The sequence below is a fragment of the Drosophila teissieri genome, chromosome 2L, assembly GCF_016746235.2.
Source record: "Drosophila teissieri strain GT53w chromosome 2L, Prin_Dtei_1.1, whole genome shotgun sequence".
NCBI classification, from domain to species: domain Eukaryota; kingdom Metazoa; phylum Arthropoda; class Insecta; order Diptera; family Drosophilidae; genus Drosophila; species Drosophila teissieri.
The window spans coordinates 21,472,782-21,493,943 of record NC_053029.1 but is presented as its reverse complement, the minus strand read 5'-3'; the positions used below and the strand labels follow the sequence as shown (position 1 = coordinate 21,493,943).

The following is a 21,162-nucleotide window of genomic DNA, read 5'->3' as shown; positions in this document are numbered from 1 at the left end:
GTAAACTTGGAACTGGTACTTTGTATAGCAACACTGGGAACGCAGTGGAGGCATTCATTTTTTCAAATATGGAAAATCAATCTTCTAAATATTTTAGCATCCAATTTTGGATTTTTGAACAGGGGCATAGTAGGGTACGCCATTATAAATAAGAGGAATCGACTAACACACTCACAGTCAAATAAAGAATTCACATTCTAGATTTTAAAAAAAATATTAATATTTTTAAAATTAATTTATAAAAAAGAATTTAAATAGTTGTGAAATAATCTTATTTATCGTCTAGTAAACCTAATAAATAAAAGAAAATCAGGATTTCTAAACATTTTCAGAATATGTATGTAAGTGTTATTAACATTTTAGATTTTGTTTGAAAGCCTTGCCACCCAGTTACAAAGCTAAGACTCAGCGAGCCCTGTGGCAACGCTTCGACCACCAACCATTTATTATTATTGCTGTTGGTCTGCCCATTATTATTTGTTGTACATAAAGTTGGCAGCAAATAATGCCATGTCATGTAAGTGCACTGTTTCCGTGGGCATGAGCATCAAGTAACGTTAATTTGCAGCGTCCAACCAAGCCGAGGAGACTAACCCGAACCTCCACGTGGAGGATGCACACTCCGGAGGCGCATTGCCGCAGGAATTCCTTTACTGCGAGAGCTGCGGCAACGTTTACGACGACACAGGATCCTACGACAGAGACCACAGACCACAGAACGGCTGCTGCATAGGCGTTGGCGTCAGCGGCGAATTGCATTTCGTCGAGGAGATCGCCGAAGATTGCATTTTGGAAGAGGTCAGTGACGAGGACATTGTGGACGCAGACGTGCCTCTCTGGGAACTGGTGGATGAAGATTCGGTCAACAGGAAGGCGGAGGAGGAGGAACCCGAGCCCAGCAATTCCGATCGCTACTTTTGTTACGACTGCCACAGCATTTTTGAAAATCGAAATAGAGCTGAGGAGCACATATGTCCGCGGGCGGAATCCGGCGGAGGGTCCAGCCAACATGTTGGCGATGTGAAAGCACCCGCCCGGCGAAAATTCGCTAGTGTCAATGAAGGGACGGGTCCAAACGACGCATCATCCGTCATTAGCTGCGGAATCTGCAACACTGTTTTCAGCTCGGAAAAGTTTCTTAAGTTCCACATGCGCATTCATGAAAATCGAGCTCCTAAGACCATTCAGGACGCCCTTCCCATAGGGGCCCATCAGCAATATAGCGAGCTGGATCAGTTCTATTGCGAAATATGCAACAAGAGGTATACCTAACTTCTGCAATTGAAAAAAAATACGTTGAATCCTTTTCTTCTTTACCAGTTTTGATGAGACCCTTCTGACGATACATAAAAAGATGCACCAACAGGAAAATAGTGAGTTTATGTGCAGCATTTGCAACCGGAGGTTTGAAGACGATGTTACCTATCAGATGCACCAAAAAATCCATGAGAAACCTCGCGAATCCTTTCGAAGATTAACCCAGCGTACTGGTCTCGATAAGGATAAACCCGGGTTTCCCTGCCAGTACTGTGAGCGGGTGTTTACCCGCCCTTTTGAAAAAGTCAAGCACGAACGGGTCCACACCGGAGAAAAGCCTTACGCCTGCGAAGTCTGCGGCAAGACATTTCGCGTGTCCTATTCCCTGACCCTTCATCTGCGTACTCACACCAACATTCGGCCGTATGTTTGCACGGTGTGCAACAAGCGGTGGGTATACATCTATAATAAGCTTCACGAATTAATAATTTTAAATCAATTATTATTTTAGCTTTAAATCGCACCAAGTGTACTCCCATCATATGCGCATCCACAGCTCGGAACGGCAGTTTTCATGCGATGCGTGTCCCAAGTCCTTTCGGACGTCAGTGCAGCTGTACGCCCACAAAAACACCCATACCAAGCCTTACCAGTGTGCCGTGTGCAATCGCCCCTTTTCTTCGATGTTCGCCGTCAAGAATCACATGCAGACCCATAAGGACGTCAGCACCAAAGGAAGAGTCGGCACTAGCCGCAGACTTCCAAGCGCGCAGACCTCCAAGAGCCAGGCAGCTGGAAAGTTCTACTGCAATACTTGTGGAGCTGAGTACGTCCGCCTCTTCGCCCTGCGCATGCACATTAAGTCGGCTCACGGCTTAGTGGAGGAGCAGGAAAATCCCTCAACCTCACCCGAAACTGCACACGTCAATGAGGCCGACGATTCCGAGACTGCGGTGTTGATAGCGGCCGCCGAGGCAGATGCCGCTTATATTAACGCTGTGGTAAATGACGTGAACGTCGTAGGCTCCGTGCCCACATACGAAGAATGCGTTGAAGTGAGTTACTAGTCCTTTGTTTCTCTTGCCAATCCTATTTTCTTTTTTGTTATTGCAGTTTGACGCGGATAACTTCCACAGCGAGGAAGTTATTACAGATTGGCTTAAGTAGCAGTTTAAAGTTTTACACCGACTTAAAAATGTGTATAATATTTTGTAATTAGCTGCCACACATTGAAACCCACCGGTTTTGGTACAAGCTTCAAAATATATTCTTATTTGGATGTCGGATTAATGAGTGGTTTCTCTATGGAAGAAACAGCGCGCTCAGTATTTGTTACCGAGCATTTAGATACGGAATGATTTATACGAAGACCACGCAGAATGACTTCTGTTGCACATAAAATTAAATGTTGGGTTAGCAATTGTAAAATTTTTATTAGGATTATAACTGATGTGTAACAATTAAATATATTGCTGGCGTACAATTAGACCAGACCGTTGTGTTGGCAGACGAACAGGGATATATTAAGGGCGATATTTAACTACAACTAAATGTAAAACCTTAGATTAAAAAAAACGTGTGATTGGTGTGTAGCTTAGTTGACCTTGTCCGCGTCACCCGCTGCGTCGTCTTCCTCCACCTCGCTGTTGTCCTCGTCGCATATCTCCTTCAGGACTTCCACCAGGTTCTTGGCCTCGTCCAGTTCCTGGCGCATTGTATCCATCTCCTCCTCAAGCCCCTCGATGCGCTCGTGCAGATGTCGGTTTTCGGTCAGCGAGTCCTCCAGCGCAAGTCGCCGCTGCTCCGCCAGCAGCTTGTAGTAGTTCTCGCCGGGTTCGGCTACGCTGGTGAGATCTTCTGCCATGATGGGCTTGTCTGCATTGCTAGGCGGATCGGCCTCAGCATCAGTCTGGGTATCTGCATCCTTCGTGGTCGTCGCGGCCGCAGTGGTGGCCGTGTCCACGCACTTGCGCTTGCCGTATTTGGGTGCGACTTGGACGCCGGCCTTCAGACGACTCAGCTGATCCACGATGGAGGCGCGCCCTGAACCAGTGAGGTTCTCCTTGTCGTTGACGTTGCCCTGCAAGGGTTTTAGAGTCTTTCGCTGCTGCTTCAGATGCTCCTTCTGCTCGGCCTCTGTCTCGACTTGGATGTAGACCCTGGCAGCGCTCGAAGACATCTTCGGAGCTGTGTATTGTGCTTTCGGTGGTTTTGTTGTCGTGCGGCAGCGCGTGTGCTACTTGCTTGTCGGTTGTTTATGCATTAATATGTCCACAACGCTTCACCGTTTTTCACTCGTTGTAATGGCCGCCAAAAAATGCCAATGCCGCGTGCTGATGTCCAACACTGTTTATTTAAAGGGATGAACTGGATATATCCAGTTCCATCCCTGGTTTTCGTGTCACGGCTGTCACAGAATATTTTTATGGTTCTTTGGCTATGTAAAATTAACATATCCCTTAAAATATAGTTCCAAGCTAATTTATCACTATCACTAGTATAATCTTTAAATTTGTCTATAAAACAAAAAAAAAATATATAGCTTTGGTGATTTACGTTTTGTAAACAATTATCTAGCAATAATCTTTTTAAAATGGCAAAATGGGAACAATGTTTCAAAATGGGAAATTTAATAAATTGATATTATTTTAAGAAACTTTAAAGTGGACCTATTGCTGCTGTCCGACATTTTTAAACGACATTAATAGATAGACGGATACTTGATCTTAAAAAAATCTTAAAAACACAATTTTCGTCTTAATTTTTTTGTTACAATTTTACCCCTTTCGCAAATCATATTTTATACTCAACCAAGTAGATACAAATTTACCAATGTCGGTATTTAGAAATCAAAAGTAATTAAAGGAAATACCCACCATTTTTGAAAAGATGTAATCTGAAGCGTTCATCAAATTTATTTAAAAAAAAACTTTAACGCGGAAAGCAAATAGGACATTAATTTGTATTTCATTCTTTTTAGAGATAGTTATGTTTCTTGAAAAACATTTAATGGAATAAATATGTGTGAATTCATTTAGAGATTGTAAACCACAATAAAAAAGAAGATAAGCATAGACTTTAATTTGTTCTGCTAAACGCGCTATTGCTGTAATATTTCTCCAGGTGGCAACGCCAGTCACTTCACGAGGACACGAAGGATAAACGTGCGATAAGAGAATAGCCGATAAGAGCTCCACCCTGTCGCATAAAACATGTAATTCTCGGAGTAGCGAATATAAATCGTTTACATTTTTTATTTTCCACTCGCAACACATTCATCGCACTTTCACCCGCCCTGAGAAGTCGCCCCATGATGAACCACAACGAAATCTCCATGAGCATGGACGTCAAGCTGGATACACACGATAAGCGCGCAGTGGCGCTGCGTTATAAGACTTGGACGCACTGCCAGGTAAAAATAGAGGCTATTAAGTGTGTGCCATGCTTTCTGCGGCTCAGTTTTCAAGTGATAGAGACGGAGTCGCACTCGCAAGAATGTCATCCCGTTAAACCCATTAGCGTCTCTGTGAACGTTCCGGGCGTCAGCTTGAGTCTGGCCACCTCTCGTACGAAGCAGCATTCATACGGCCTGTTTTGGACGCAGAACCGGCGGGACTGCTTCATCTATTTTGCCCTGGAAACGGAGATATCCTGTCGGCGTCACATGAAATGGATGCGAAAGTCGATTAAGAACCTGGAGCTTTATCGTCAGATCTTTCTGGAGCAGCGCCGACTGAGCAGGGGTCCTGGAGGTCTGGGCCCGCTCCCTAACCTGCCAGAAACTCTCGATGCTAGCGCTCTCTCGCCGCGAGTCTCGCAGATCTACGAGGAGATTTTTGACGGCAGCCGCATCTCCCGCGTCTCAATGGCCTCCGGCATCTACGAGGAGATGAATCCATCAGTCATGGATACTCCTTCACCGCCTCCGCTACCCGCACATCCTTACCGTCAGCGAATAAACACTTTTGAGTGCGCTCAGCTAGGAGAGATTGCTCGGTCCAGTACCAATCCCGAATCGGAGCTGGCAAAGAAGAAGAAGTACAAGAACATGCTGGAAAACCTGTTCGGAAGTTCTCGTCAAAAGCGTTCAGGCAGCAGCAGCGAGATGGCTAATGAATCCAGCGATGAGGCCCTGCCACTGTATGAGAATGCCCCCACGCCGGAGCCTGTGTTTCCGGTAAAGCGCACATCCCAGTTAAGCAAGTCCCAGCGCAATAGCTTCTCAAGTCCGGACCTGTCCAAACTCAATCTGCTGGACACCTTTGGCGAATACTTCGAGGCCCAAAACCATGAATCGAGCATGGAGCTAAATATTAGTTTGGATGAGTCGGTCATTGAACCAATGTCTCGGAATAAGATTGTTGCGCAGATAACTAGCCAATTGGGCAAGGCCGACTCTTTGGAAAGTCTGAATGTTTCTGAGCAACTGCCGTACAACTTCAACTTTTCCGCCTGCAACACGTCCACCATCAATCTCATCGGTTCGCATGGAGCTGTTCCGCAGTGTAATCAGTTTAAAAAAAATAAGATATTACAGGACGACCTAACGGGATACTGTGTAATGGCACCCATTTTAAAGGCGACGGTAAAAGAGCCGCGAGGGCAGCCAGGCGGCAGTACAGTGTCCACATCGTCCGGATATTCCACGGGCTACTGCTCCTCCACCAGCAGCTGTAACACGGAGGACCAGCTCACCAAGACTCAGGTCGCCCACGAGAGTGACATTTACGAACCCATGCATGGCAGCTCTCTGAACAGCACCGTCGAAGCAGCGGCAGCTGGATTTGCGGAACATCTCTACGAGAACCTTTTGGCTGTGAAGGCTGCACAGGAGCTGGAGGCACAGCCTCTCGGTTTTGGACTAAGCACAAGCACACCCACAGAATCTCCCCTGGCGCCAGCTTTGCCGCAGAAGAGAATGCCCAAGGACATTATTTTCCAACAGAAACCAGAGGAGGAAAACTACTACCAGACACCGAGAAAGTCAATAATTAGTGTGGACGACAAGATACCCTCCTATTATCCGAACAGCTGCGACACCCTCAAGTCAAAGCGACTCAGTCCTACCGAACATGGACCTAGTTTCAGACACTTAGTCAGCTCCAAATTGCGACGTGAACGAAAGGAGAACCTTTATATTTCCTCGCCCCAGCAGATCATTGAACAGCGCCACAAGGCGGCCACCATCTCATCATCAGCCAGGAATAAAATCTCAACCAAAAAGACTGCCGCCTACAAAATCTCAGACAGTGTTTATACAGTCACCCATTCAGTAAAGCGTCCGAATAGCAACCATTACCATCAAAGCAACAATAACAACAACACTGAAGGCGTGGATGACGAACTGCTGCACTTGACTGTGTTAAAGAATATTGACTTTAAGTTTGACGATAGTCAAGCATCTGAGGATTCCTGCCAGGCGAAAGCGACGGCTTTTCCCGTAGCGAACAACTGCTTTGTACAGCCAATTCTCGAGAGGGAGCACGAGGATTGCTTTCAAACGGCGGAGAAGCCCAGTCGTCTTTTGCAGAAGTATGCAACGCTGGCAAAAATCGGCCATTCGCCGAGCAAACCCTTGCCCGCACCAGCGCGCCTAGAAACCATGGCTACGTCCAACGAGTTGCAGCCCGAGGGAGGCACTATGAAAAAGTTCGCCTCGCTACCACGCTTCAAGAAAATAGACTTTTCTCCGCTGAAGATGAGACTCAACAGTGTCTTGCAAAGAAATCCACCTTCACCGCAGCAATATAAATAGATTCTCCGATTTCCGTAACCATGTTTAACACTTCGCCGTGGGAACACACTGCTATTTGTCGCTATCAATGTTGTAGTTTTTTTGTGAATGTGATCTTATTAGTTCGTCGATTTTATTATTATGTTATCCGAGTATGTAATACGCTTTCCCACGATGCACTTAGTATTAAGCCTTATTTGTTCATCCTGCTTTGTCAAATGTATTTTAACGAATCATATCCGGAGGGGTCCCCTAGTATTACTGTTGAGTACCAACGATGAATGTCTAAGATTTATACATATGAATATGCCCAATTATGAAAATTTACAAAAACGCTTTTATACGTAGTAAGTTGACTCATTTAGGCGCCTTGTTGATAAAGAAAAATAACTAAATTTAGCTAAACAATTTTCAATTCTAAAAATGATCGTCTACCAAAATTGGCTTACGCCGTACCAGATATTTTGTGACGGCGTATCCTTAACTACGCTTTTTGGCTTTGCACAACATATCAGAAATTAGTTAAACTTACAATTAAATGCTTCAAGGTAGCATAACCAATGCTGAAATGTACCGTGACTAAACCATAAGCTTACAAATAAAAAATGCTACAAAAAAGAAGTAATCCTTACAAGCAACGGAAAGGCGGCTTTCATTGTTTTCAAGAACGAACCACTTTATTTACTTGCTGTCTCAGCTGTACACCGTGGGTCGTCGCTGTTGGTTTATAAACTCCTTTTCCACCCGTGAATCCTTAGGCATCACATAAAAGAGCAGGGCTCCACCAGAAACGAAAAATCCCTTTTCGGCGATTATCTCGGCGAGCTGCTTTTCCTCGTCCACCTTGTGGACGCACCCCACCTTGCGGTTCTCGTAGTAAACGTGCACGTTACCCTGGCGGTAGTTTTGTGCCTTGTCGCATGGGAGCGGTTCGGCGAACAACGTCATTAAACAATCCCGCATGGTGGCAGTCTCTGGAAGCTGCTGTTGAAAGTCGCTAAACAGGAACTCGGGGTAGGAGAACGCAGCCGGCCAGATCAGAGTGGTGCCGTCGTCCTCCAGGTGCACTGGGTGGTCCTCCAAAGGCTGAAATTTAGGACGAAAGAGCTCCACGCTTAATATAGCCTTTTTGCCAACTTTTTGATCGTCAAACTTAATGGCGCGCTGCTCGATGGCATCACGCAGTCTGTGAAAGCGTGTAAGCCGTCGCTTTGCCTCGGCAGCCTCCTTGCGCTGATTGCGCTCTATCTCGAGCTGCGGAAATAAATTTTATTATGTAGGTTTACCTCCAGTTGGATTACTCATTCTCACCTTCTTCATCTTGTTTTTGTGCAGCAGTGCATTCGCCTCCTTGTGGTCTACGTCCACCTCAAGCAGCTCCTCGCACATCTGAGTGCACACATCAAATCTCTCCAGCTCGTACGCACACTGCGCTGACCGCCAACGGGCCTTTGTGTAGTCCGGCTTAAAGAACAGCGCTCGCTGGGCGTCGCTCAGCGAGGATCTGTAATTCTTAATAAAGTAGTGAGCGGCCGAGCGGTTGTTGTAGAGAACGGCTAGCACGTCGGGATTGTCCGTCTTAGACTTGATTCCCTCGGTGAAGCTGTAGATTGCCATGCGAAACTTCTTATGCTTCATGTAAAAGTTGCCATCCTCCTTATAATTTAGCGCCAGCTCGTCGCGCGTGTTCTCCTCCGGATCGTACTTCAACTTCTGCAAACCCTCGAACATCGGATGCACGTCGTCGCCTGGCTGTGGAGCACGTTTCATAAAGAACGGGTGCTTGTCCATCTCTTCCTGCCAGCGGTCCTCCGGCCAGCCTTCCTCGTACCGTTTCTTCTCCAGGCCATCGATGAACGCATCCAGTTCCGCGTCTAGCTGGGCCGCCAGTTCCAGGCGCTCCTCATCCGTCCAATTTTTTTGTGTCGCCAGTTCTTCCATTTAGTCCAATCTGAAACAGTGTGACCGCAGACGAGCCTTTGTAATATACCAACTGAACTTAACCGAAAAACTTTCCTTTCATATTAAAACTGGTAATAGAATATATTTGTATGTTTTTTTTTTACCTATTTCAAGGTAGCTGTTATTGCTTACAGATTTAAGCAAGTTTATGAAATGTTCTAAGAAGGTCTGCTTGAACCGCCATTATGTGCCGCAGATTTCCCAAAGGTGGCGCTCCCAAAATAAAGGTGGCCCCTTGTGTCTCGATAACCGTCTATGTTTTTCATTAAACGAGTTAAATGAGCATTATGATAAGAAGCTTAACAAGCTTCAAGGTGTAGGAGGTTCTGCGTATAAATCACCGTCGTCGCGTTGGCTCAGAAACATCGATAATCGCCATAACATATCGATTTTGTATATGAATCTCAAAATCATCGATGCGTTGATGCCTTAGTCGTCGCTTTCCCACCCCTAATTGGCAGAGACGCGACTGAGCTGAGACGTACCGTTGGCAGAGACGCGACTGAGAAATAAAATTAAAACGTCGACGTTCTTCCTCGCAGAAGAAACCTATCAAAATAAAAACAAACAGAGCGTGCGTTCGCGCCAAATACTTAACAACAATTAGCAAACGCAAGAAGCAAAGTGAGTGTCGTCGGCAGCGGGAGCCCGAGTGCCCAGCTTGGTACTGGGATCCGACCCAGTCCACGTCCGTCTCGTCCCCGCTAAATAAACTCTTGTTTCCCCGTCTTGTCCCCTCAGTGCATACCCTCACAGCGGCCATTGAGATGGACAAGCTGGATGCCAATCTTGAGCAGCAGTTTGATCTCAATCTCATCGAGGCTGTCAAGCTGAACCCAGTGATATACGACAGGTCGCACTACAATTACAAGCACTTTGTGCGCAAGGCTCAGACCTGGAAACAAATCGCCGAAACGCTCGGTGTGCCTGGTAAGTGAAATTCGGCTGGTTTTGGCTACGGGTTTTCTGCTTTCTGTCTGCCGTCTTTGGTCCGTGCCCCAACCAGCCAATTGATTAATTCTGTACGGCCGCGGGTTGCAGGGAGCGGGATAAGTCAGTCGACGACGACGACAGAAAACGACGCAAAAGTGAACGGCGACGCGGCGCAGTAGCTGGCTGATGGTTAGGAAATTGCAGGGACGGATCTAGTCGGGTGAGGGTGTGCAGAACGTAACCGCTCCTAAAATGCATTTTATGCGATTTTTATTTACAGCAATATAAATAGAAATAGGTATGCTGTTCCCCAGTTATTATATCTCAAGTGGAATTGTGGTTTAATTTCTATCTGCCATGTTCCTCATCTAAATTACCGCCCCATTCGGGCGCTCGAACTTCGCCCTTGCCCGTTCTGTCGGTGTGAAGACCTCTGTAGCAGTGTGCTCAGTCGATATTTTTGAAGTTGCTGTACTTTGCCGTCGCGTCGCAGTAGTTGTCTCGCTTGCTCTGCAGCCGTTCTGCTTACGCCAGCGTTTATTTTCGTACACTGCGACTGCGATGTGCGCTGCTGCGACAACTGACTCGCTCACACACGCTCGTATACATGCATATAGCTTACAGTGGACGAAAAGAGTTTTGCACGAGATATAAATTCGTATTTATGAGTTCATTAAATACGTTGCACATGTTGAAAAGAAACAAACTATATTACAGATTATTTTGTTATTTATAAGGTTGATAATTCAGAAGCTTGAAACATAAAGTATTTGGATGGACTTGTAAAAAACATAGCTTAAAACAGCTGTGTCAACACTTTAGAACCCCACTGTACATACCGGAGACCGACCTGGCAGCTTTTGTTTCGTTTTTATGAGTATACCAACAAAATGTACCGTTCACCCCACCCCCTTGACGGCCTTTTATCGAACCTTAAATTTTCGCCCAAATCGCTGGACCTCATCAGCTTCCGATTATGCAAGTAAGTGGCTCGAAAGCTGGAGTTTTAACCATGTCGGCAATGCCACAGGTTTCCGTCTCCTGGCAGAGGACGCGGGCTGCGGGAGTCGAAGTCGGCAGTAGCAGCCACCGTCACGTCAACGTCTCTGCTGGCGCTGGGAAGCTGCTGTTCGCTGCCTTCCTTCTGCCACCACCGCTGCTGCTGCCAACGGTTTGTTTTGGTTGTTTTTAGTTCTTGCGCAGTTCTAGACCACAGTAGTCCAGAACGTCTTGAAGAACCCTTTTTGGAGACCCATCACGAACAGTTTGAGGTGTGCAGCATTTGTTATACACATTTCTTCAAAGAAAATAATGTATTTATTGTATCAAATGCCATTTTTTTTTTTTACCATATTACGTATGTGATATATAGTCGTTACGCTGCGAAAAATAAAATAGCACCACTTGCCCAATAAAGGTTTGAATAACTCCCCTACCTACATTTTAAAGTTTAAAAGGAGCTGAAACACCTTTTTCGAAAAGGACTTATTAGAATATAAAAAAGAAGTATAATTGTTCTGTAAATTCTTATCTTAATTAAGGAATTTTATTAAGAACGACAAAAATAAAATAGCACCACTTCATAAGAAATGCCTTTCACTCTTCAGCGAGTATAGATTATTCTTTTCGCATGTAACTATATTTATAGAGCTATACTTTATCAATCATTTGACGTGTAAACCGATAAGATATATATACATGCATATGTACAAAATAAAGAAATTCCGTCTACGTCTCTAGAAGCACGATTAGCCTTAACATTCTAGCTTGTATAGTTCCCGAGATTTCGATGTTTATACGGACAGACAGACAAGAATATATATACTTAAAAGGGGTCAGAAACGATTTCTGCAATCTATTATAACCTTAGCAACAATTCTGATATACTCTTTTACTCCGTACTCTAGGTACTGGTATAATGAATTTAGAAAATATATTCATCCCGTTGTGGTTCAGAGAATACTGCATAAACCAAGTGTCGCGTTGCTAGAGTATACAATCTATATTAATATATATAACATATTTTATCCAACTAAATTTGACATGTCTGTGGCTGTGTAACCTTTTTAAGGTCTCCCGAGAAGCACAAATGTTGAATATTCAGCAGTTAAGGCTTAAAAAGTTAATTTTAAATCATATGTAAAATCTCGGTTTAAAACTAAGAATTATGGACATTTAATAATCATGTACCAACTAATCTTTTTCATTTTAGAACAAAAATGTACGAAACGTTGGAAGAGCCTTCGCGATAAATTCGCCCGCGAGATGAAACTATGTCAGGAATCGCGGTGGCGTTACTTCAAGCAGATGCAATTCCTGGTTGACTCCATCAGACAGTACCGAGAGTCGCTGCTCGGCAAGTGCGCGAATGGGAGTCAAAACGCCAACCAGGTGGCTGATCCGTCGCAGCAGCAGCAGGCGCAGCAACAGACCGTCGTGGATATATTTGCACAGCCCTTCAACGGCAGCGCCACAACCTCGGCCCAGGCACTGACCCATCCGCATGGTAGGTGAACCAGCATTTTATCAGCTGAGATCTCCTCTAATTACTTCGGTCTCTTACAGAAATTACGGTCACCAGCGATGCACAGCTGGCCACCGCCGTGGGCAAGGACCAAAAGCCATACTTTTACGAGCCGCCGCTCAAGCGGGAGCGCAGTGAGGAGGAGCACAGCGACAACATGCTCAACACCATCAAGATTTTTCAAAACAATGTCTCGCAGGCGGTCAGCGCCGAGGACCAGTCGTTTGGCATGGTAGTCACAGATATGCTTAACACGCTGGGCGTGCGACAAAAGGCCGAGGCGAAAGTGCACATCATTAAGTATCTGACGGACATGCAACTTTTGGCACAGCACAACAAGTACTAACTGTCGGGCGGCTGTCACCGGCAGCTGCTGCAGCTGCTCCAACTGGAGAGCGTTCTGCCCTGAGATCAAACGAGAACGGACCCGCGGCCACCCACATCCATACGGGTTTGGGGTCCTGTGCGGTCATTTTCTTTAGTTCATAGGTCTTAAAGTCAAACTACAGAATAACATTAGACGTAACATCCCACTGCGTATACCACAACGCGTAATGATACTTCCCCAAGCCCACACGTAGTCACGTAAACATATATATTTATATGCTTGTTTGGCATGATCGGTGATTTAATTCGGGCCCAGTTCTCAGCTCTGTACAAAAATATGCGATTGAAAATAGCTATTCTAGAATTATGAGTAGCTTCTTAAAAGACCGTGGAAACACTTGATATGCAGCGTATTGTACATTTTGACTACGATTTAGTTGTAATTTGCCATCGGGTCTTAGCTCTATAAATAAGTACACACGTAAAAGTTATTTTTATTTTATAAGTTCTGTTGTAATATGCTGAAAACTCGTGGAAGATACTTTGAAATGCTTTAATTAAGTGTTACAGAGGGAAACATAAAAGTCCCTTTTCTCATAGTGAGCGCATATTACACACTTTACATGGATAAAATCGAAATAGTTGCCGGCAACGTCAGTTGCTTACCATTTTCAATGAATAATTGTGCAATTATTTGGTATTAAATGAAACATTTAAACGAGACCTACTATTTTCCATTGGGGTGATATGGCAACGCTGTGAACCAGAATAACAGAATCAGCTGTTCGGGATAAGAATTGATTTTATGTAATTGAAATGGCCACGAAATCGGATAATGCTGACTTAAAATCGGATAAATCAAAGGAATCACTAGATGACGCATGGGCAGTAAGTATCCAGCTACATTAATGGATCTGTCCTAAGTCTCGTATCCGCCTCTTTACAGATCCGCCCCTGTCATCTGTACAAGGAGGAGTACGACGACTGCACGAGCTTTAAGGCGCGCTTCCACCAATACTTTATATTTGGCAAAGACACAGATTGCTCTCAATGGCTAATTGATAACCGGAACTGCGAACGTTATCAGCAGTCCAACGGCAACGATGTGGCTGCCGGCCAAGCGGTGATCAAAAGCGAGGAGGAGCGCCGCCGAATCCGCCTACGCGCCCACTTCGCCAACGACACTTGGGAAAAGCGAAAGGAGCCACCGCTGGATTGGGCCGCTCCACTGCCGGACTGGATGGAGAAGCGAAACGAGAATACCTATCTGGAGCTTAAGCAAAAAGAGCTCTCTGGACAGGCGGCGCCGAAAGGAGAGGAGCGCTCTCTGTGTACGGTCATGTGAAGATAATAATAAATACGTAAATGATTAGTTAGGAAAAGAAGGAAGTTGTTTTTCTCTCATTTAAGGATTCCTGTCCGTATTCAATAGTTTTAAATAATCAACGGTCTGGCAGCGCTCGTATCAGCTGTATTCTGGCAGTGCTGCTACATTCAGCTAATGATTCGCCATTGAAACTGAAACAAATGTATTTTAAAACTTCCAAGTTTCATTGAACCGTTAAGTGAAAAACAATTCATAAAATTCCTTAGCTTTAAAAGAATCTAGGTATTTGGATTACAATCGGTACAATTTGCTTACACTTTTATAAATGTGGGCAATGCTAAACGATGTAAAAGCAGTACAGTGAGAATAAGTAAATCTAGCTACCAAATAGCTGAATTGACGACACATTTTAGTGATACTTTAGATACTGGCTGATACCTACAACCTATTCCGCATCCGCATCCCGACGTTTCAGCTTTGCCTAAAATGTTAAAGGGTAGCACACTCAAAGCCCTGGACGTCAGAATTCTACGGCCCCTTATTAAAACAAGGTCAGCAGGTAAATGTTAATTACATAACCCGAGGCCGACTACAAACCCGTAACATTGATGCAACAAAATTGATCGTGACACTCAGATTGCTCTTATCCTGTTGCAGTGGAGGACAGCAGCGCAGCTTCTCCAGCAGCATCCACCGGTCCTACATAACATTCAATGATTTCCGCAAAAAACACCGCTGGTACACTAAGAAGGAGCTTGTGGGGTAAGTAAAATGTCAGTGCCCTTGGTGGAATCATTTCTCAAGTATTATCTACTTTAGGTACTCCATGCAGGATATGTACAGCGTGGTTTCCGACGTCAGCAATTACCACAAGTTCGTGCCGTATGTAAAGCGCTCCGATGTACACAGCCAGAGAAGTGAGGGCTTCAAGGCGGACCTTATCGTCGGCTTTCCGCCGCTTAACGAGGCCTACACCTCGCAGGTGACCCTACTGCCGCCCAGCTTGGTTAAATCTGAGTGCCACGATGGACGTCTGTTTAACTACCTCCTGAATGAGTGGTCTTTTAAGCCGGGCCTCAAGGACATACCTAACTCCTGTGTGTTGGACTTCAAGGTCTCCTTTGAGTTCAAGTCCCTCCTGCATAGCAACGTCGCCAACATATTTTTTGACCTTATCTGCGATCAAATGGAAAACGCTTTCATCCAGGAGGTGCGTCGACGGAGTGGTCCGCCCTCAATCCGCTCCCATGTGCTCACTTCGGAGCGGTCCTGACCACATGATTTGCGAAGATGGAGTTTCATTAGTGATTTAAGTTAAAGTTGTGTACGTTGCGTTGACAAACCTCTTTGCTAGTACAATTAACCAAATTGTAAATAAATTGCCTATCAATTTGTGTATAAACAAACAAGGAATATCTGTAAACGGTCCACAAAACGATACCTGTACAGACCACACACCAAATGATATAATACACTAGTACAAAGAACATAAATTAAGTACTTTAATTTGGTTCACTTAACATAATATTCAAAATCAAACATTTTCATTAGCAGTCTCGTTTTGGGATTAGTAGAGGAAAGATTAATTGTGTGTCACTTAAATGATACGAAGATTACATTCGAAAGGATATATCTCTGCTTAATTGACGGCTTCTCGAAATTGAAAACTTAGGATTTAAAATAAAATTATGTTTGGAATGGCATCGTTTAAATAGCGAGAAGTACATAATATTCTCGAGTGGCATTACATTACAGGCTTATCATATAGAAGTCGTTATTATCGTGCATCGTTATTTGGGTTTTGGGCCGTTAGTATTGAGTGGGAACGCTACTAATACCTCTACACGGGAGGCTAAATACAAGAGTCTACGGTTGTATCTAACAGATACCAACTACGTTCTACATCTAGCACGCTAAGCTCTATATTACTTTATACAGGGAAGCGTAATTATATACTCTACTTAGTTTGCGCTGTAAAAAATTCAACTAAAACGGTGTCTTAATAATAATTTAAGGTTTTGTTCAGAGGGCGCGCGTGCATCTCCTCACGGGCAACAATTAATCATTCAGTAGGGGAATTAACAAATTTGTGCAGACGAGGCCAACATTTGATAATGCAATCAAAGGTAAATATACAACAGCTTAACACTAGGCGCCTAGATAGACAAGCTAAATAAGGACTTCAGTACACATACGATGACGAAAATAACACAATGGAAACAAGAACTATTGCCAGATCAGGAGTGTGAGGTTGTGGAAAGGACATGGCATTTGGTGCAACCATTTTGAATGGTGAAGCCCAATACGCACAATAGGCCCTAAAAAATATCACTTTTTCGACGGCGATAGACCGCCAGTTTCTTTAGTTCTCAGTTGTGCTTGGCCCGACGACCAAACATATAGCCCTTCCAGCGTTCCGCAGTTTGTGCAATTAGTGGATCGCTGTCGATGGTGGCAAGCAGAAGTAACTGGTTCACGTGCGTTGCATGGTAGTCCCAGCGCGCCAGGTTAGGAGCAACGCCCAGGCTCAGATGTCGCAGGTCGTAGCTTGTGCCGGAGCCAGTGTCGAAAAGCAACAGCATCTTTTTAAGCGAGTACATGCCCTGGGCGAAAAGATTTCCAGCCTCGCGGGCGATTTTGCCTGGGGCAGTACTGTTGAGATCGTAGAGACCCAGTAGTGAATATATAAAGCCGTTCAGCACATAGGACGGTGGCGTGGTAGGGTACTCCTCGTACCTATAAAAGCCGAATAAAAGATTTTGATTTTTTAATAAATTTGGTTCTCAAAAACGAGTTTTTAGCTAAGCTGATTGGTGTGAGGGCGATCTTGTACTTACCAGTAGAACTTGTCCATGAACTGCGCCAGAACGCCGCCGTCTCGCGAATATACCCTATAAGGCTGCAGTCCGGCTGCGGCGGCTCGAAGGTAGCGTTCATCTCCGCCGGAGTGCCAGTAGGCTCGTGCCAGCACCGAAATAGCATGCCCCTGACCCATGGCTGATATCCAACCCGGGCGCAATTCGGCAAAGCCGTTAAGGCTACGACGCACAGGATTGGTCCAACCACCAGTCTTGAGGTCCTGGTTGTGAACGAACCACTCAGCCGCGTCGTAGAAGTGAGCCAGATGGTCACTGGTGGACAAGGTGATATTGTCGAAAAAGCCTAGGCCTAATAAGCCAACAGATATTACCTCCAAATCGGAGCGGCGCACCTTTTGCGGCGAGCGTTTGTCACCCAGGACGCCCTTCTGTAGGTCGATGTGCAGGTCTCGGGTGATGTGGCGCCACTTGTTCAGTGCCAAGCCTCCCAGACCGTAGTAGATGTTTTTATCCTGCACGCTCAGCAGCAGGTCTGCGGGTATGTAGTGCAGGATGTAGGTGTGACGGGTGTCCCTATTCTGGACGGTGATCATGAGACTACTGCTATTGGTTACCAGCAGCAGATCAACGGTGAGCAAAAGGTCCAACGACTGGTTGAGAGCTATGCTGATGACACCCTCGTAACCAGGTGCCGTCTCGAACTGGACAACGCTTGTGTTAAACTTGTGGTGCCAGATGCGGGTCATGTTGCTGGTCATGGGCGTACTCCATTCCATCTGGTTTCCATCGCCGTCCTCCAGCACACGAACCCTAGGCGCCGGCTCTGTGAGGTTCTTGCTGTAGTGCGACAACGCGAACTGGGCAATTTGAGTGGGGTAAAAGTACCCACGCTTCTCCCATTGCGTGCTCACTGGAACGCCCTCGGCGGCGCTGATGCACTTCACCCGGTCGCGCACCTCTACGTTGTAGTTTTCAAAGTACATAAAAACGCCGCGCGCATCGTACTTTCCCCTGGGGAGGTTAACCTTGGCTGTGCTGTGCACCCAATTAAACTTGGCCACCTCATTGCTGTTGGTGGAAACTGCTCCACTGACGTCGAAGTAATTACGCAGGAAGGAAAACGGCACGTACACTTCGTTTTCGTTCTCGTCTCGCTTGCAGTGCACGGTGTACTCCTGGTTAATGGAGCACTCAATGTCGTGCAGCGCTGTAGCCTCTCCGCCACTGGAGGACTGCCTTGAGGCTCGGTACAGAGGACGCACCAAGTTCGTCGAAAAGGAGAAGGCGGCGCAGCGCATATAAACGCCAAGAGTGATCACCACCACAGCCACTGTGAGAACAAGCAGCACGGCTTTTAGGTTCAGTCGCATGATGAAAAAGACCAGTGGCTCGCGTTGCTAAAGAATTCAGGTCCTAAAATTAGCCAACTGATAGAAGGACGAAATAGACATTGTTACCATGACCCCCTGCGATTTTAGTGGCTCCCGCTGTTGCCTGCTTACTGGAAGCACGGGTGCGGAAAGGGCATGTCTCCGACTGCTTAAATATTTGGACATCCGGTTGGGGGCGGGATCTGACTGTTTTTCTTGTGAGTCATACTCTAAATATAAAACTGCATTCATCTGGCAGATGCATTGCTGACAAATTGACAATGGTGCACCAGTGCGCGTACGTCTCCTTCACTAAAATCCACCTGCCGAGCCTCTTGAGTTCAGTTTTGGGCCATCCAACTTCAATCTTTCAAGCGCATCCAGAGTTTCCGAAGCATATTTTGCTTAGATTTTTACTGGGTTTCTCTTTTCTGGGCGAACACTGCGAAAACACAGAAACTACGATACAGATGAGCAAATGTTTTGACATATGACAAATGGTCGCTATTGGGCCACCTATGCATGTGAGCTATCGATAACAAGCTCGTTAAATCTGTAGCTGAATGATTTTTTAAAATGTGTTTAAATAATTATGCTACAGATTTACTTGGTGTCAATTCGAGTTTAAATAGTTGAAAAGTAAATATTTTTTTTAATTTATACCGATGAATGGTCACATACGCACGCTATCGAGGAACCGATAGCATTCACACCACGGCGATTAATCAATAGTGCAATGTTTACAAAATATTTCAAGTGGATGTTGCTCAGAAGGAGCGTTTAACTAGTTTTAGTCATGTCTAGTCGTAGTTTAAGTGCAATAGTCCTGCTGCTTGGGGCGTTGATGTCCGCCTGCGACGCCTCCAACGGGGACCGCACACAGTTTTTTCACAACTGTCGACAGAACTGCGAGCGAACAAACTGCTCGGCAGGTAAGGCCTGCTCTTCTCCTTATTTAAAATTCGTACAAGAACGTTTTCCTTGGCAGATGGCCTGGAGATCCAGGAGCAGGCAGTCAAGTTTTACCAACAGTCGGTGTTCGACAAGCTGTTTCAGTGGAGCTGCGCGGACGAGTGTCAGTACGGATGCATGTGGCGAACGGTGCTTGCCTTCTTTGAGCGCGGTTGGCCGATTCCGCAGTTCTATGGCAAGTGGCCCTTCCTTCGCCTGCTGGGCATGCAGGAGCCGGCCTCGGTTATCTTCTCCTGCATTAATTTTATTGTTCACCTGCGCATGCTGCGCAAGTTCCGTCGAGAAGTTCGTCCAGACAGTCCTTGCTATATGCTGACTCACATATTCGCAGTGGTAGGCCTTAATTTACATGACTAAGAGATTATATTACTAAGATATTTTTTTACTCTCCCAGACGAGCCTCAACGGCTGGATCTGGTCCGCAATTTTTCACACAAGGGACTTCCCACTGACCGAACTGCTGGACTACGCCTTTGCCTACTCCATCATATTGTGCTCACTTTACGTTATGGTCATGCGGATGCTGCACCGCTACTCTCTGTTCCTGCGTGGTGTAATTTCACTGGCCTTCCTCTCCTACTACATTAACTACTTTGCCTACCTGAGCGTGGGGCGGTTCAATTATGCTTTCAATATGATGGTAAACGTGGCCACGGGAGTAATAGCGGCAGTAGGATGGTTCGTTTGGTGTCACTTTGTGCGTACCCGCCGGCCCTACTTTAAAAGGATCCTGCGTTTCTATATTCTCATGGCGCTGGCCATGAGCCTTGAACTGCTGGACTTTCCGCCTATTCTCTGGATTTTAGATGCTCATGCTCTGTGGCACTTGGCAACAGTTCCTCTGGCATCCCTCTACTATGAGTGTGTAAAAATTTTACTTGTTCTCAATTTTGTTACATGTGATTATATTTCAGGTTTATGATAGAGGACTGTCGAACCCTGCGAAAGGAGAAGGCTGCGGCCGGCGGCTATTCATTCTACAATTAGTATTATTTAAGACATTCTGATATCAGACCGTTCTGGCAGAAAATTATCTGGCGACAATACAGACGTATTTTACATCAAAAGTTTCGTATTTTGTTTTATAAAATAAAATGTTTACTATTTTATGGAAAGTCAAACCGCCTTTGACAGTAACCAAAACGTTAGGAAAACTAACAAAAGACATAATAGAGACTTTATTACAACATTAAAAACTCGGTGCTACATTTGCCCGCATTGCGAAATGGTCACTGGGAGCTTCGGCTTGTTATTGGGGCCCGTGGGCACGTTCTCGATCTTGCGCATAATGAGCAGACCATCCAGGACCCGACCGAATACAACGTGTTTCCCGTCTAAAAAATTGCACTTGGCGCAGGTGATAAAGAACTGGCAGCCGTTCGTCTCTTTGCCACTGTTCGCCATGGAAAGGAGTCCGGGCGAGTCGTGCTTCAGGGTAAAATTCTCGTCGCCGAATGTGTTCCCGTATATGCTGGTTACGCCGGTGCCGTCGCCCTGCACAAAATCGCCGCCCTGGATCATGAAGTCCTTGATCACCCTATGGAAACTGGCGCCTTTGTAGCCAATGGGAACGCCATCCGGTCGGTACTCGCCGGTGCAGAACTGCCGAAAGTTTTCCGCCGTGCGGGGCACTGTGTCCGCAAAGAGTTCGAATATCATTCGGCCGATTTCCTGCAAACAAAAGGCGTAAGATTCCGAGTTATTTTGTGATTATGATGAGATTGTTTTTTTTAATTCACCGTTGTGCCTACGGCAATGTCGAAAAACACGACAGGATTGTTGGAGTTTCTTAGTTGGGACTGTATTTGATTCCAGTTAGGCATTTTAAACTTTAAATATTTGTTAATAAACTTATTAAGTCAGGGCTAAGAAATTTTTCCAAGCCGGCAGAATTTTGTTTATGTTTTTTACGATGGTTCGATGACGATAGGTTAGAA

At 45.4% G+C, this 21,162-nt stretch overlaps 10 protein-coding genes across 17 annotated transcripts; 6 read left to right on the top strand and 4 right to left on the bottom strand.

The window, feature by feature from the left end:
- The first annotated feature begins 410 nt into the window (after nt 1-410).
- On the top strand, nt 411-2,512 carry LOC122614982 (zinc finger protein 814). The gene is made up of 5 exons (XM_043789799.1): nt 411-517; nt 569-1,262; nt 1,321-1,707; nt 1,769-2,312; nt 2,371-2,512. The coding sequence occupies exons 1-5, from the start codon at nt 511-513 to the stop codon at nt 2,422-2,424; spliced, it is 1,686 nt and encodes a 561-aa protein (XP_043645734.1). The 5' UTR covers nt 411-510; the 3' UTR covers nt 2,425-2,512.
- Nucleotides 2,513-2,670: 158 nt separating this feature from the next.
- LOC122614987 lies at nt 2,671-3,612 on the bottom strand. The gene has a single exon (XM_043789812.1). It carries the CDS (start codon nt 3,434-3,436, stop codon nt 2,852-2,854), a length of 585 nt encoding a protein of 194 aa, XP_043645747.1. The 5' UTR covers nt 3,437-3,612; the 3' UTR covers nt 2,671-2,851.
- Nucleotides 3,613-4,391: 779 nt separating this feature from the next.
- On the top strand, nt 4,392-7,635 carry LOC122615527. Its single transcript, XM_043790514.1, has one exon. It carries the CDS (start codon nt 4,568-4,570, stop codon nt 7,010-7,012), a length of 2,445 nt encoding a protein of 814 aa, XP_043646449.1. The 5' UTR covers nt 4,392-4,567; the 3' UTR covers nt 7,013-7,635.
- A 6-nt stretch (nt 7,636-7,641) lies between these two features.
- Nucleotides 7,642-9,213, bottom strand: LOC122626246 (DNA polymerase interacting tetratricopeptide repeat-containing, protein of 47 kDa). Of its 2 annotated transcripts, none has more exons than XM_043806436.1 (3): nt 9,058-9,213; nt 8,303-8,942; nt 7,642-8,245 (listed from the first exon to the last, which is right to left on the bottom strand). In XM_043806436.1, exons 2-3 carry the CDS (start codon nt 8,930-8,932, stop codon nt 7,685-7,687), a joined length of 1,191 nt encoding a protein of 396 aa, XP_043662371.1. In that variant the 5' UTR covers nt 8,933-8,942; nt 9,058-9,213; the 3' UTR covers nt 7,642-7,684. The 2 variants fall into 2 exon arrangements, with proteins under 2 accessions (XP_043662371.1, XP_043662372.1); XM_043806437.1 differs by having other exon boundaries at nt 9,086-9,102.
- A 196-nt stretch (nt 9,214-9,409) lies between these two features.
- On the top strand, nt 9,410-13,460 carry LOC122614723 (transcription factor Adf-1). 2 transcript variants are annotated; one of them, XM_043789368.1, is made up of 4 exons: nt 9,410-9,577; nt 9,695-9,883; nt 12,099-12,392; nt 12,452-13,460. In XM_043789368.1, coding segments are annotated over exons 1-4 (789 nt in total). In that variant the 5' UTR covers nt 9,410-9,576; the 3' UTR covers nt 12,757-13,460. The 2 variants fall into 2 exon arrangements, with proteins under 2 accessions (XP_043645303.1, XP_043645310.1); XM_043789375.1 differs by lacking the exon at nt 9,410-9,577 and having other exon boundaries at nt 9,600-9,883.
- A 4-nt stretch (nt 13,461-13,464) lies between these two features.
- Nucleotides 13,465-14,122, top strand: LOC122614736 (UPF0545 protein C22orf39 homolog). The gene is made up of 2 exons (XM_043789387.1): nt 13,465-13,625; nt 13,684-14,122. Exons 1-2 carry the CDS (start codon nt 13,554-13,556, stop codon nt 14,080-14,082), a joined length of 471 nt encoding a protein of 156 aa, XP_043645322.1. The 5' UTR covers nt 13,465-13,553; the 3' UTR covers nt 14,083-14,122.
- A 135-nt stretch (nt 14,123-14,257) lies between these two features.
- On the top strand, nt 14,258-15,557 carry LOC122617004 (coenzyme Q-binding protein COQ10, mitochondrial). 5 transcript variants are annotated; one of them, XR_006325929.1, is made up of 3 exons: nt 14,258-14,623; nt 14,722-14,826; nt 14,884-15,025. XR_006325929.1 is itself a non-coding variant. In XM_043792638.1 (3 exons), the coding sequence occupies exons 1-3, from the start codon at nt 14,551-14,553 to the stop codon at nt 15,335-15,337; spliced, it is 645 nt and encodes a 214-aa protein (XP_043648573.1). In that variant the 5' UTR covers nt 14,450-14,550; the 3' UTR covers nt 15,338-15,557. The 5 variants fall into 5 exon arrangements, 4 of the variants coding, with proteins under 4 accessions (XP_043648573.1, XP_043648582.1, XP_043648599.1 ...); XM_043792638.1 differs by having other exon boundaries at nt 14,450-14,615; nt 14,701-14,826; nt 14,884-15,557; XM_043792647.1 differs by having other exon boundaries at nt 14,463-14,615; nt 14,884-15,557.
- A 44-nt stretch (nt 15,558-15,601) lies between these two features.
- On the bottom strand, nt 15,602-18,505 carry LOC122616982 (D-glucuronyl C5-epimerase B). Of its 2 annotated transcripts, none has more exons than XM_043792606.1 (3): nt 18,341-18,505; nt 16,902-18,280; nt 15,602-16,800 (listed from the first exon to the last, which is right to left on the bottom strand). In XM_043792606.1, the coding sequence occupies exons 1-3, from the start codon at nt 18,503-18,505 to the stop codon at nt 16,434-16,436; spliced, it is 1,911 nt and encodes a 636-aa protein (XP_043648541.1). In that variant the 3' UTR covers nt 15,602-16,433. The 2 variants fall into 2 exon arrangements, with proteins under 2 accessions (XP_043648541.1, XP_043648550.1); XM_043792615.1 differs by lacking the exon at nt 15,602-16,800 and having other exon boundaries at nt 17,067-17,195; nt 17,255-18,280.
- Nucleotides 18,506-18,904: 399 nt separating this feature from the next.
- On the top strand, nt 18,905-20,370 carry LOC122616994 (post-GPI attachment to proteins factor 3). Its single transcript, XM_043792627.1, has 4 exons — nt 18,905-19,185; nt 19,242-19,558; nt 19,620-20,086; nt 20,140-20,370. The coding sequence occupies exons 1-4, from the start codon at nt 19,050-19,052 to the stop codon at nt 20,210-20,212; spliced, it is 993 nt and encodes a 330-aa protein (XP_043648562.1). The 5' UTR covers nt 18,905-19,049; the 3' UTR covers nt 20,213-20,370.
- A 10-nt stretch (nt 20,371-20,380) lies between these two features.
- Nucleotides 20,381-21,156, bottom strand: LOC122617033 (peptidyl-prolyl cis-trans isomerase H). Its single transcript, XM_043792678.1, has 2 exons — nt 20,965-21,156; nt 20,381-20,896 (listed from the first exon to the last, which is right to left on the bottom strand). Exons 1-2 carry the CDS (start codon nt 21,046-21,048, stop codon nt 20,429-20,431), a joined length of 552 nt encoding a protein of 183 aa, XP_043648613.1. The 5' UTR covers nt 21,049-21,156; the 3' UTR covers nt 20,381-20,428.
- Nucleotides 21,157-21,162: the final 6 nt, after the last annotated feature.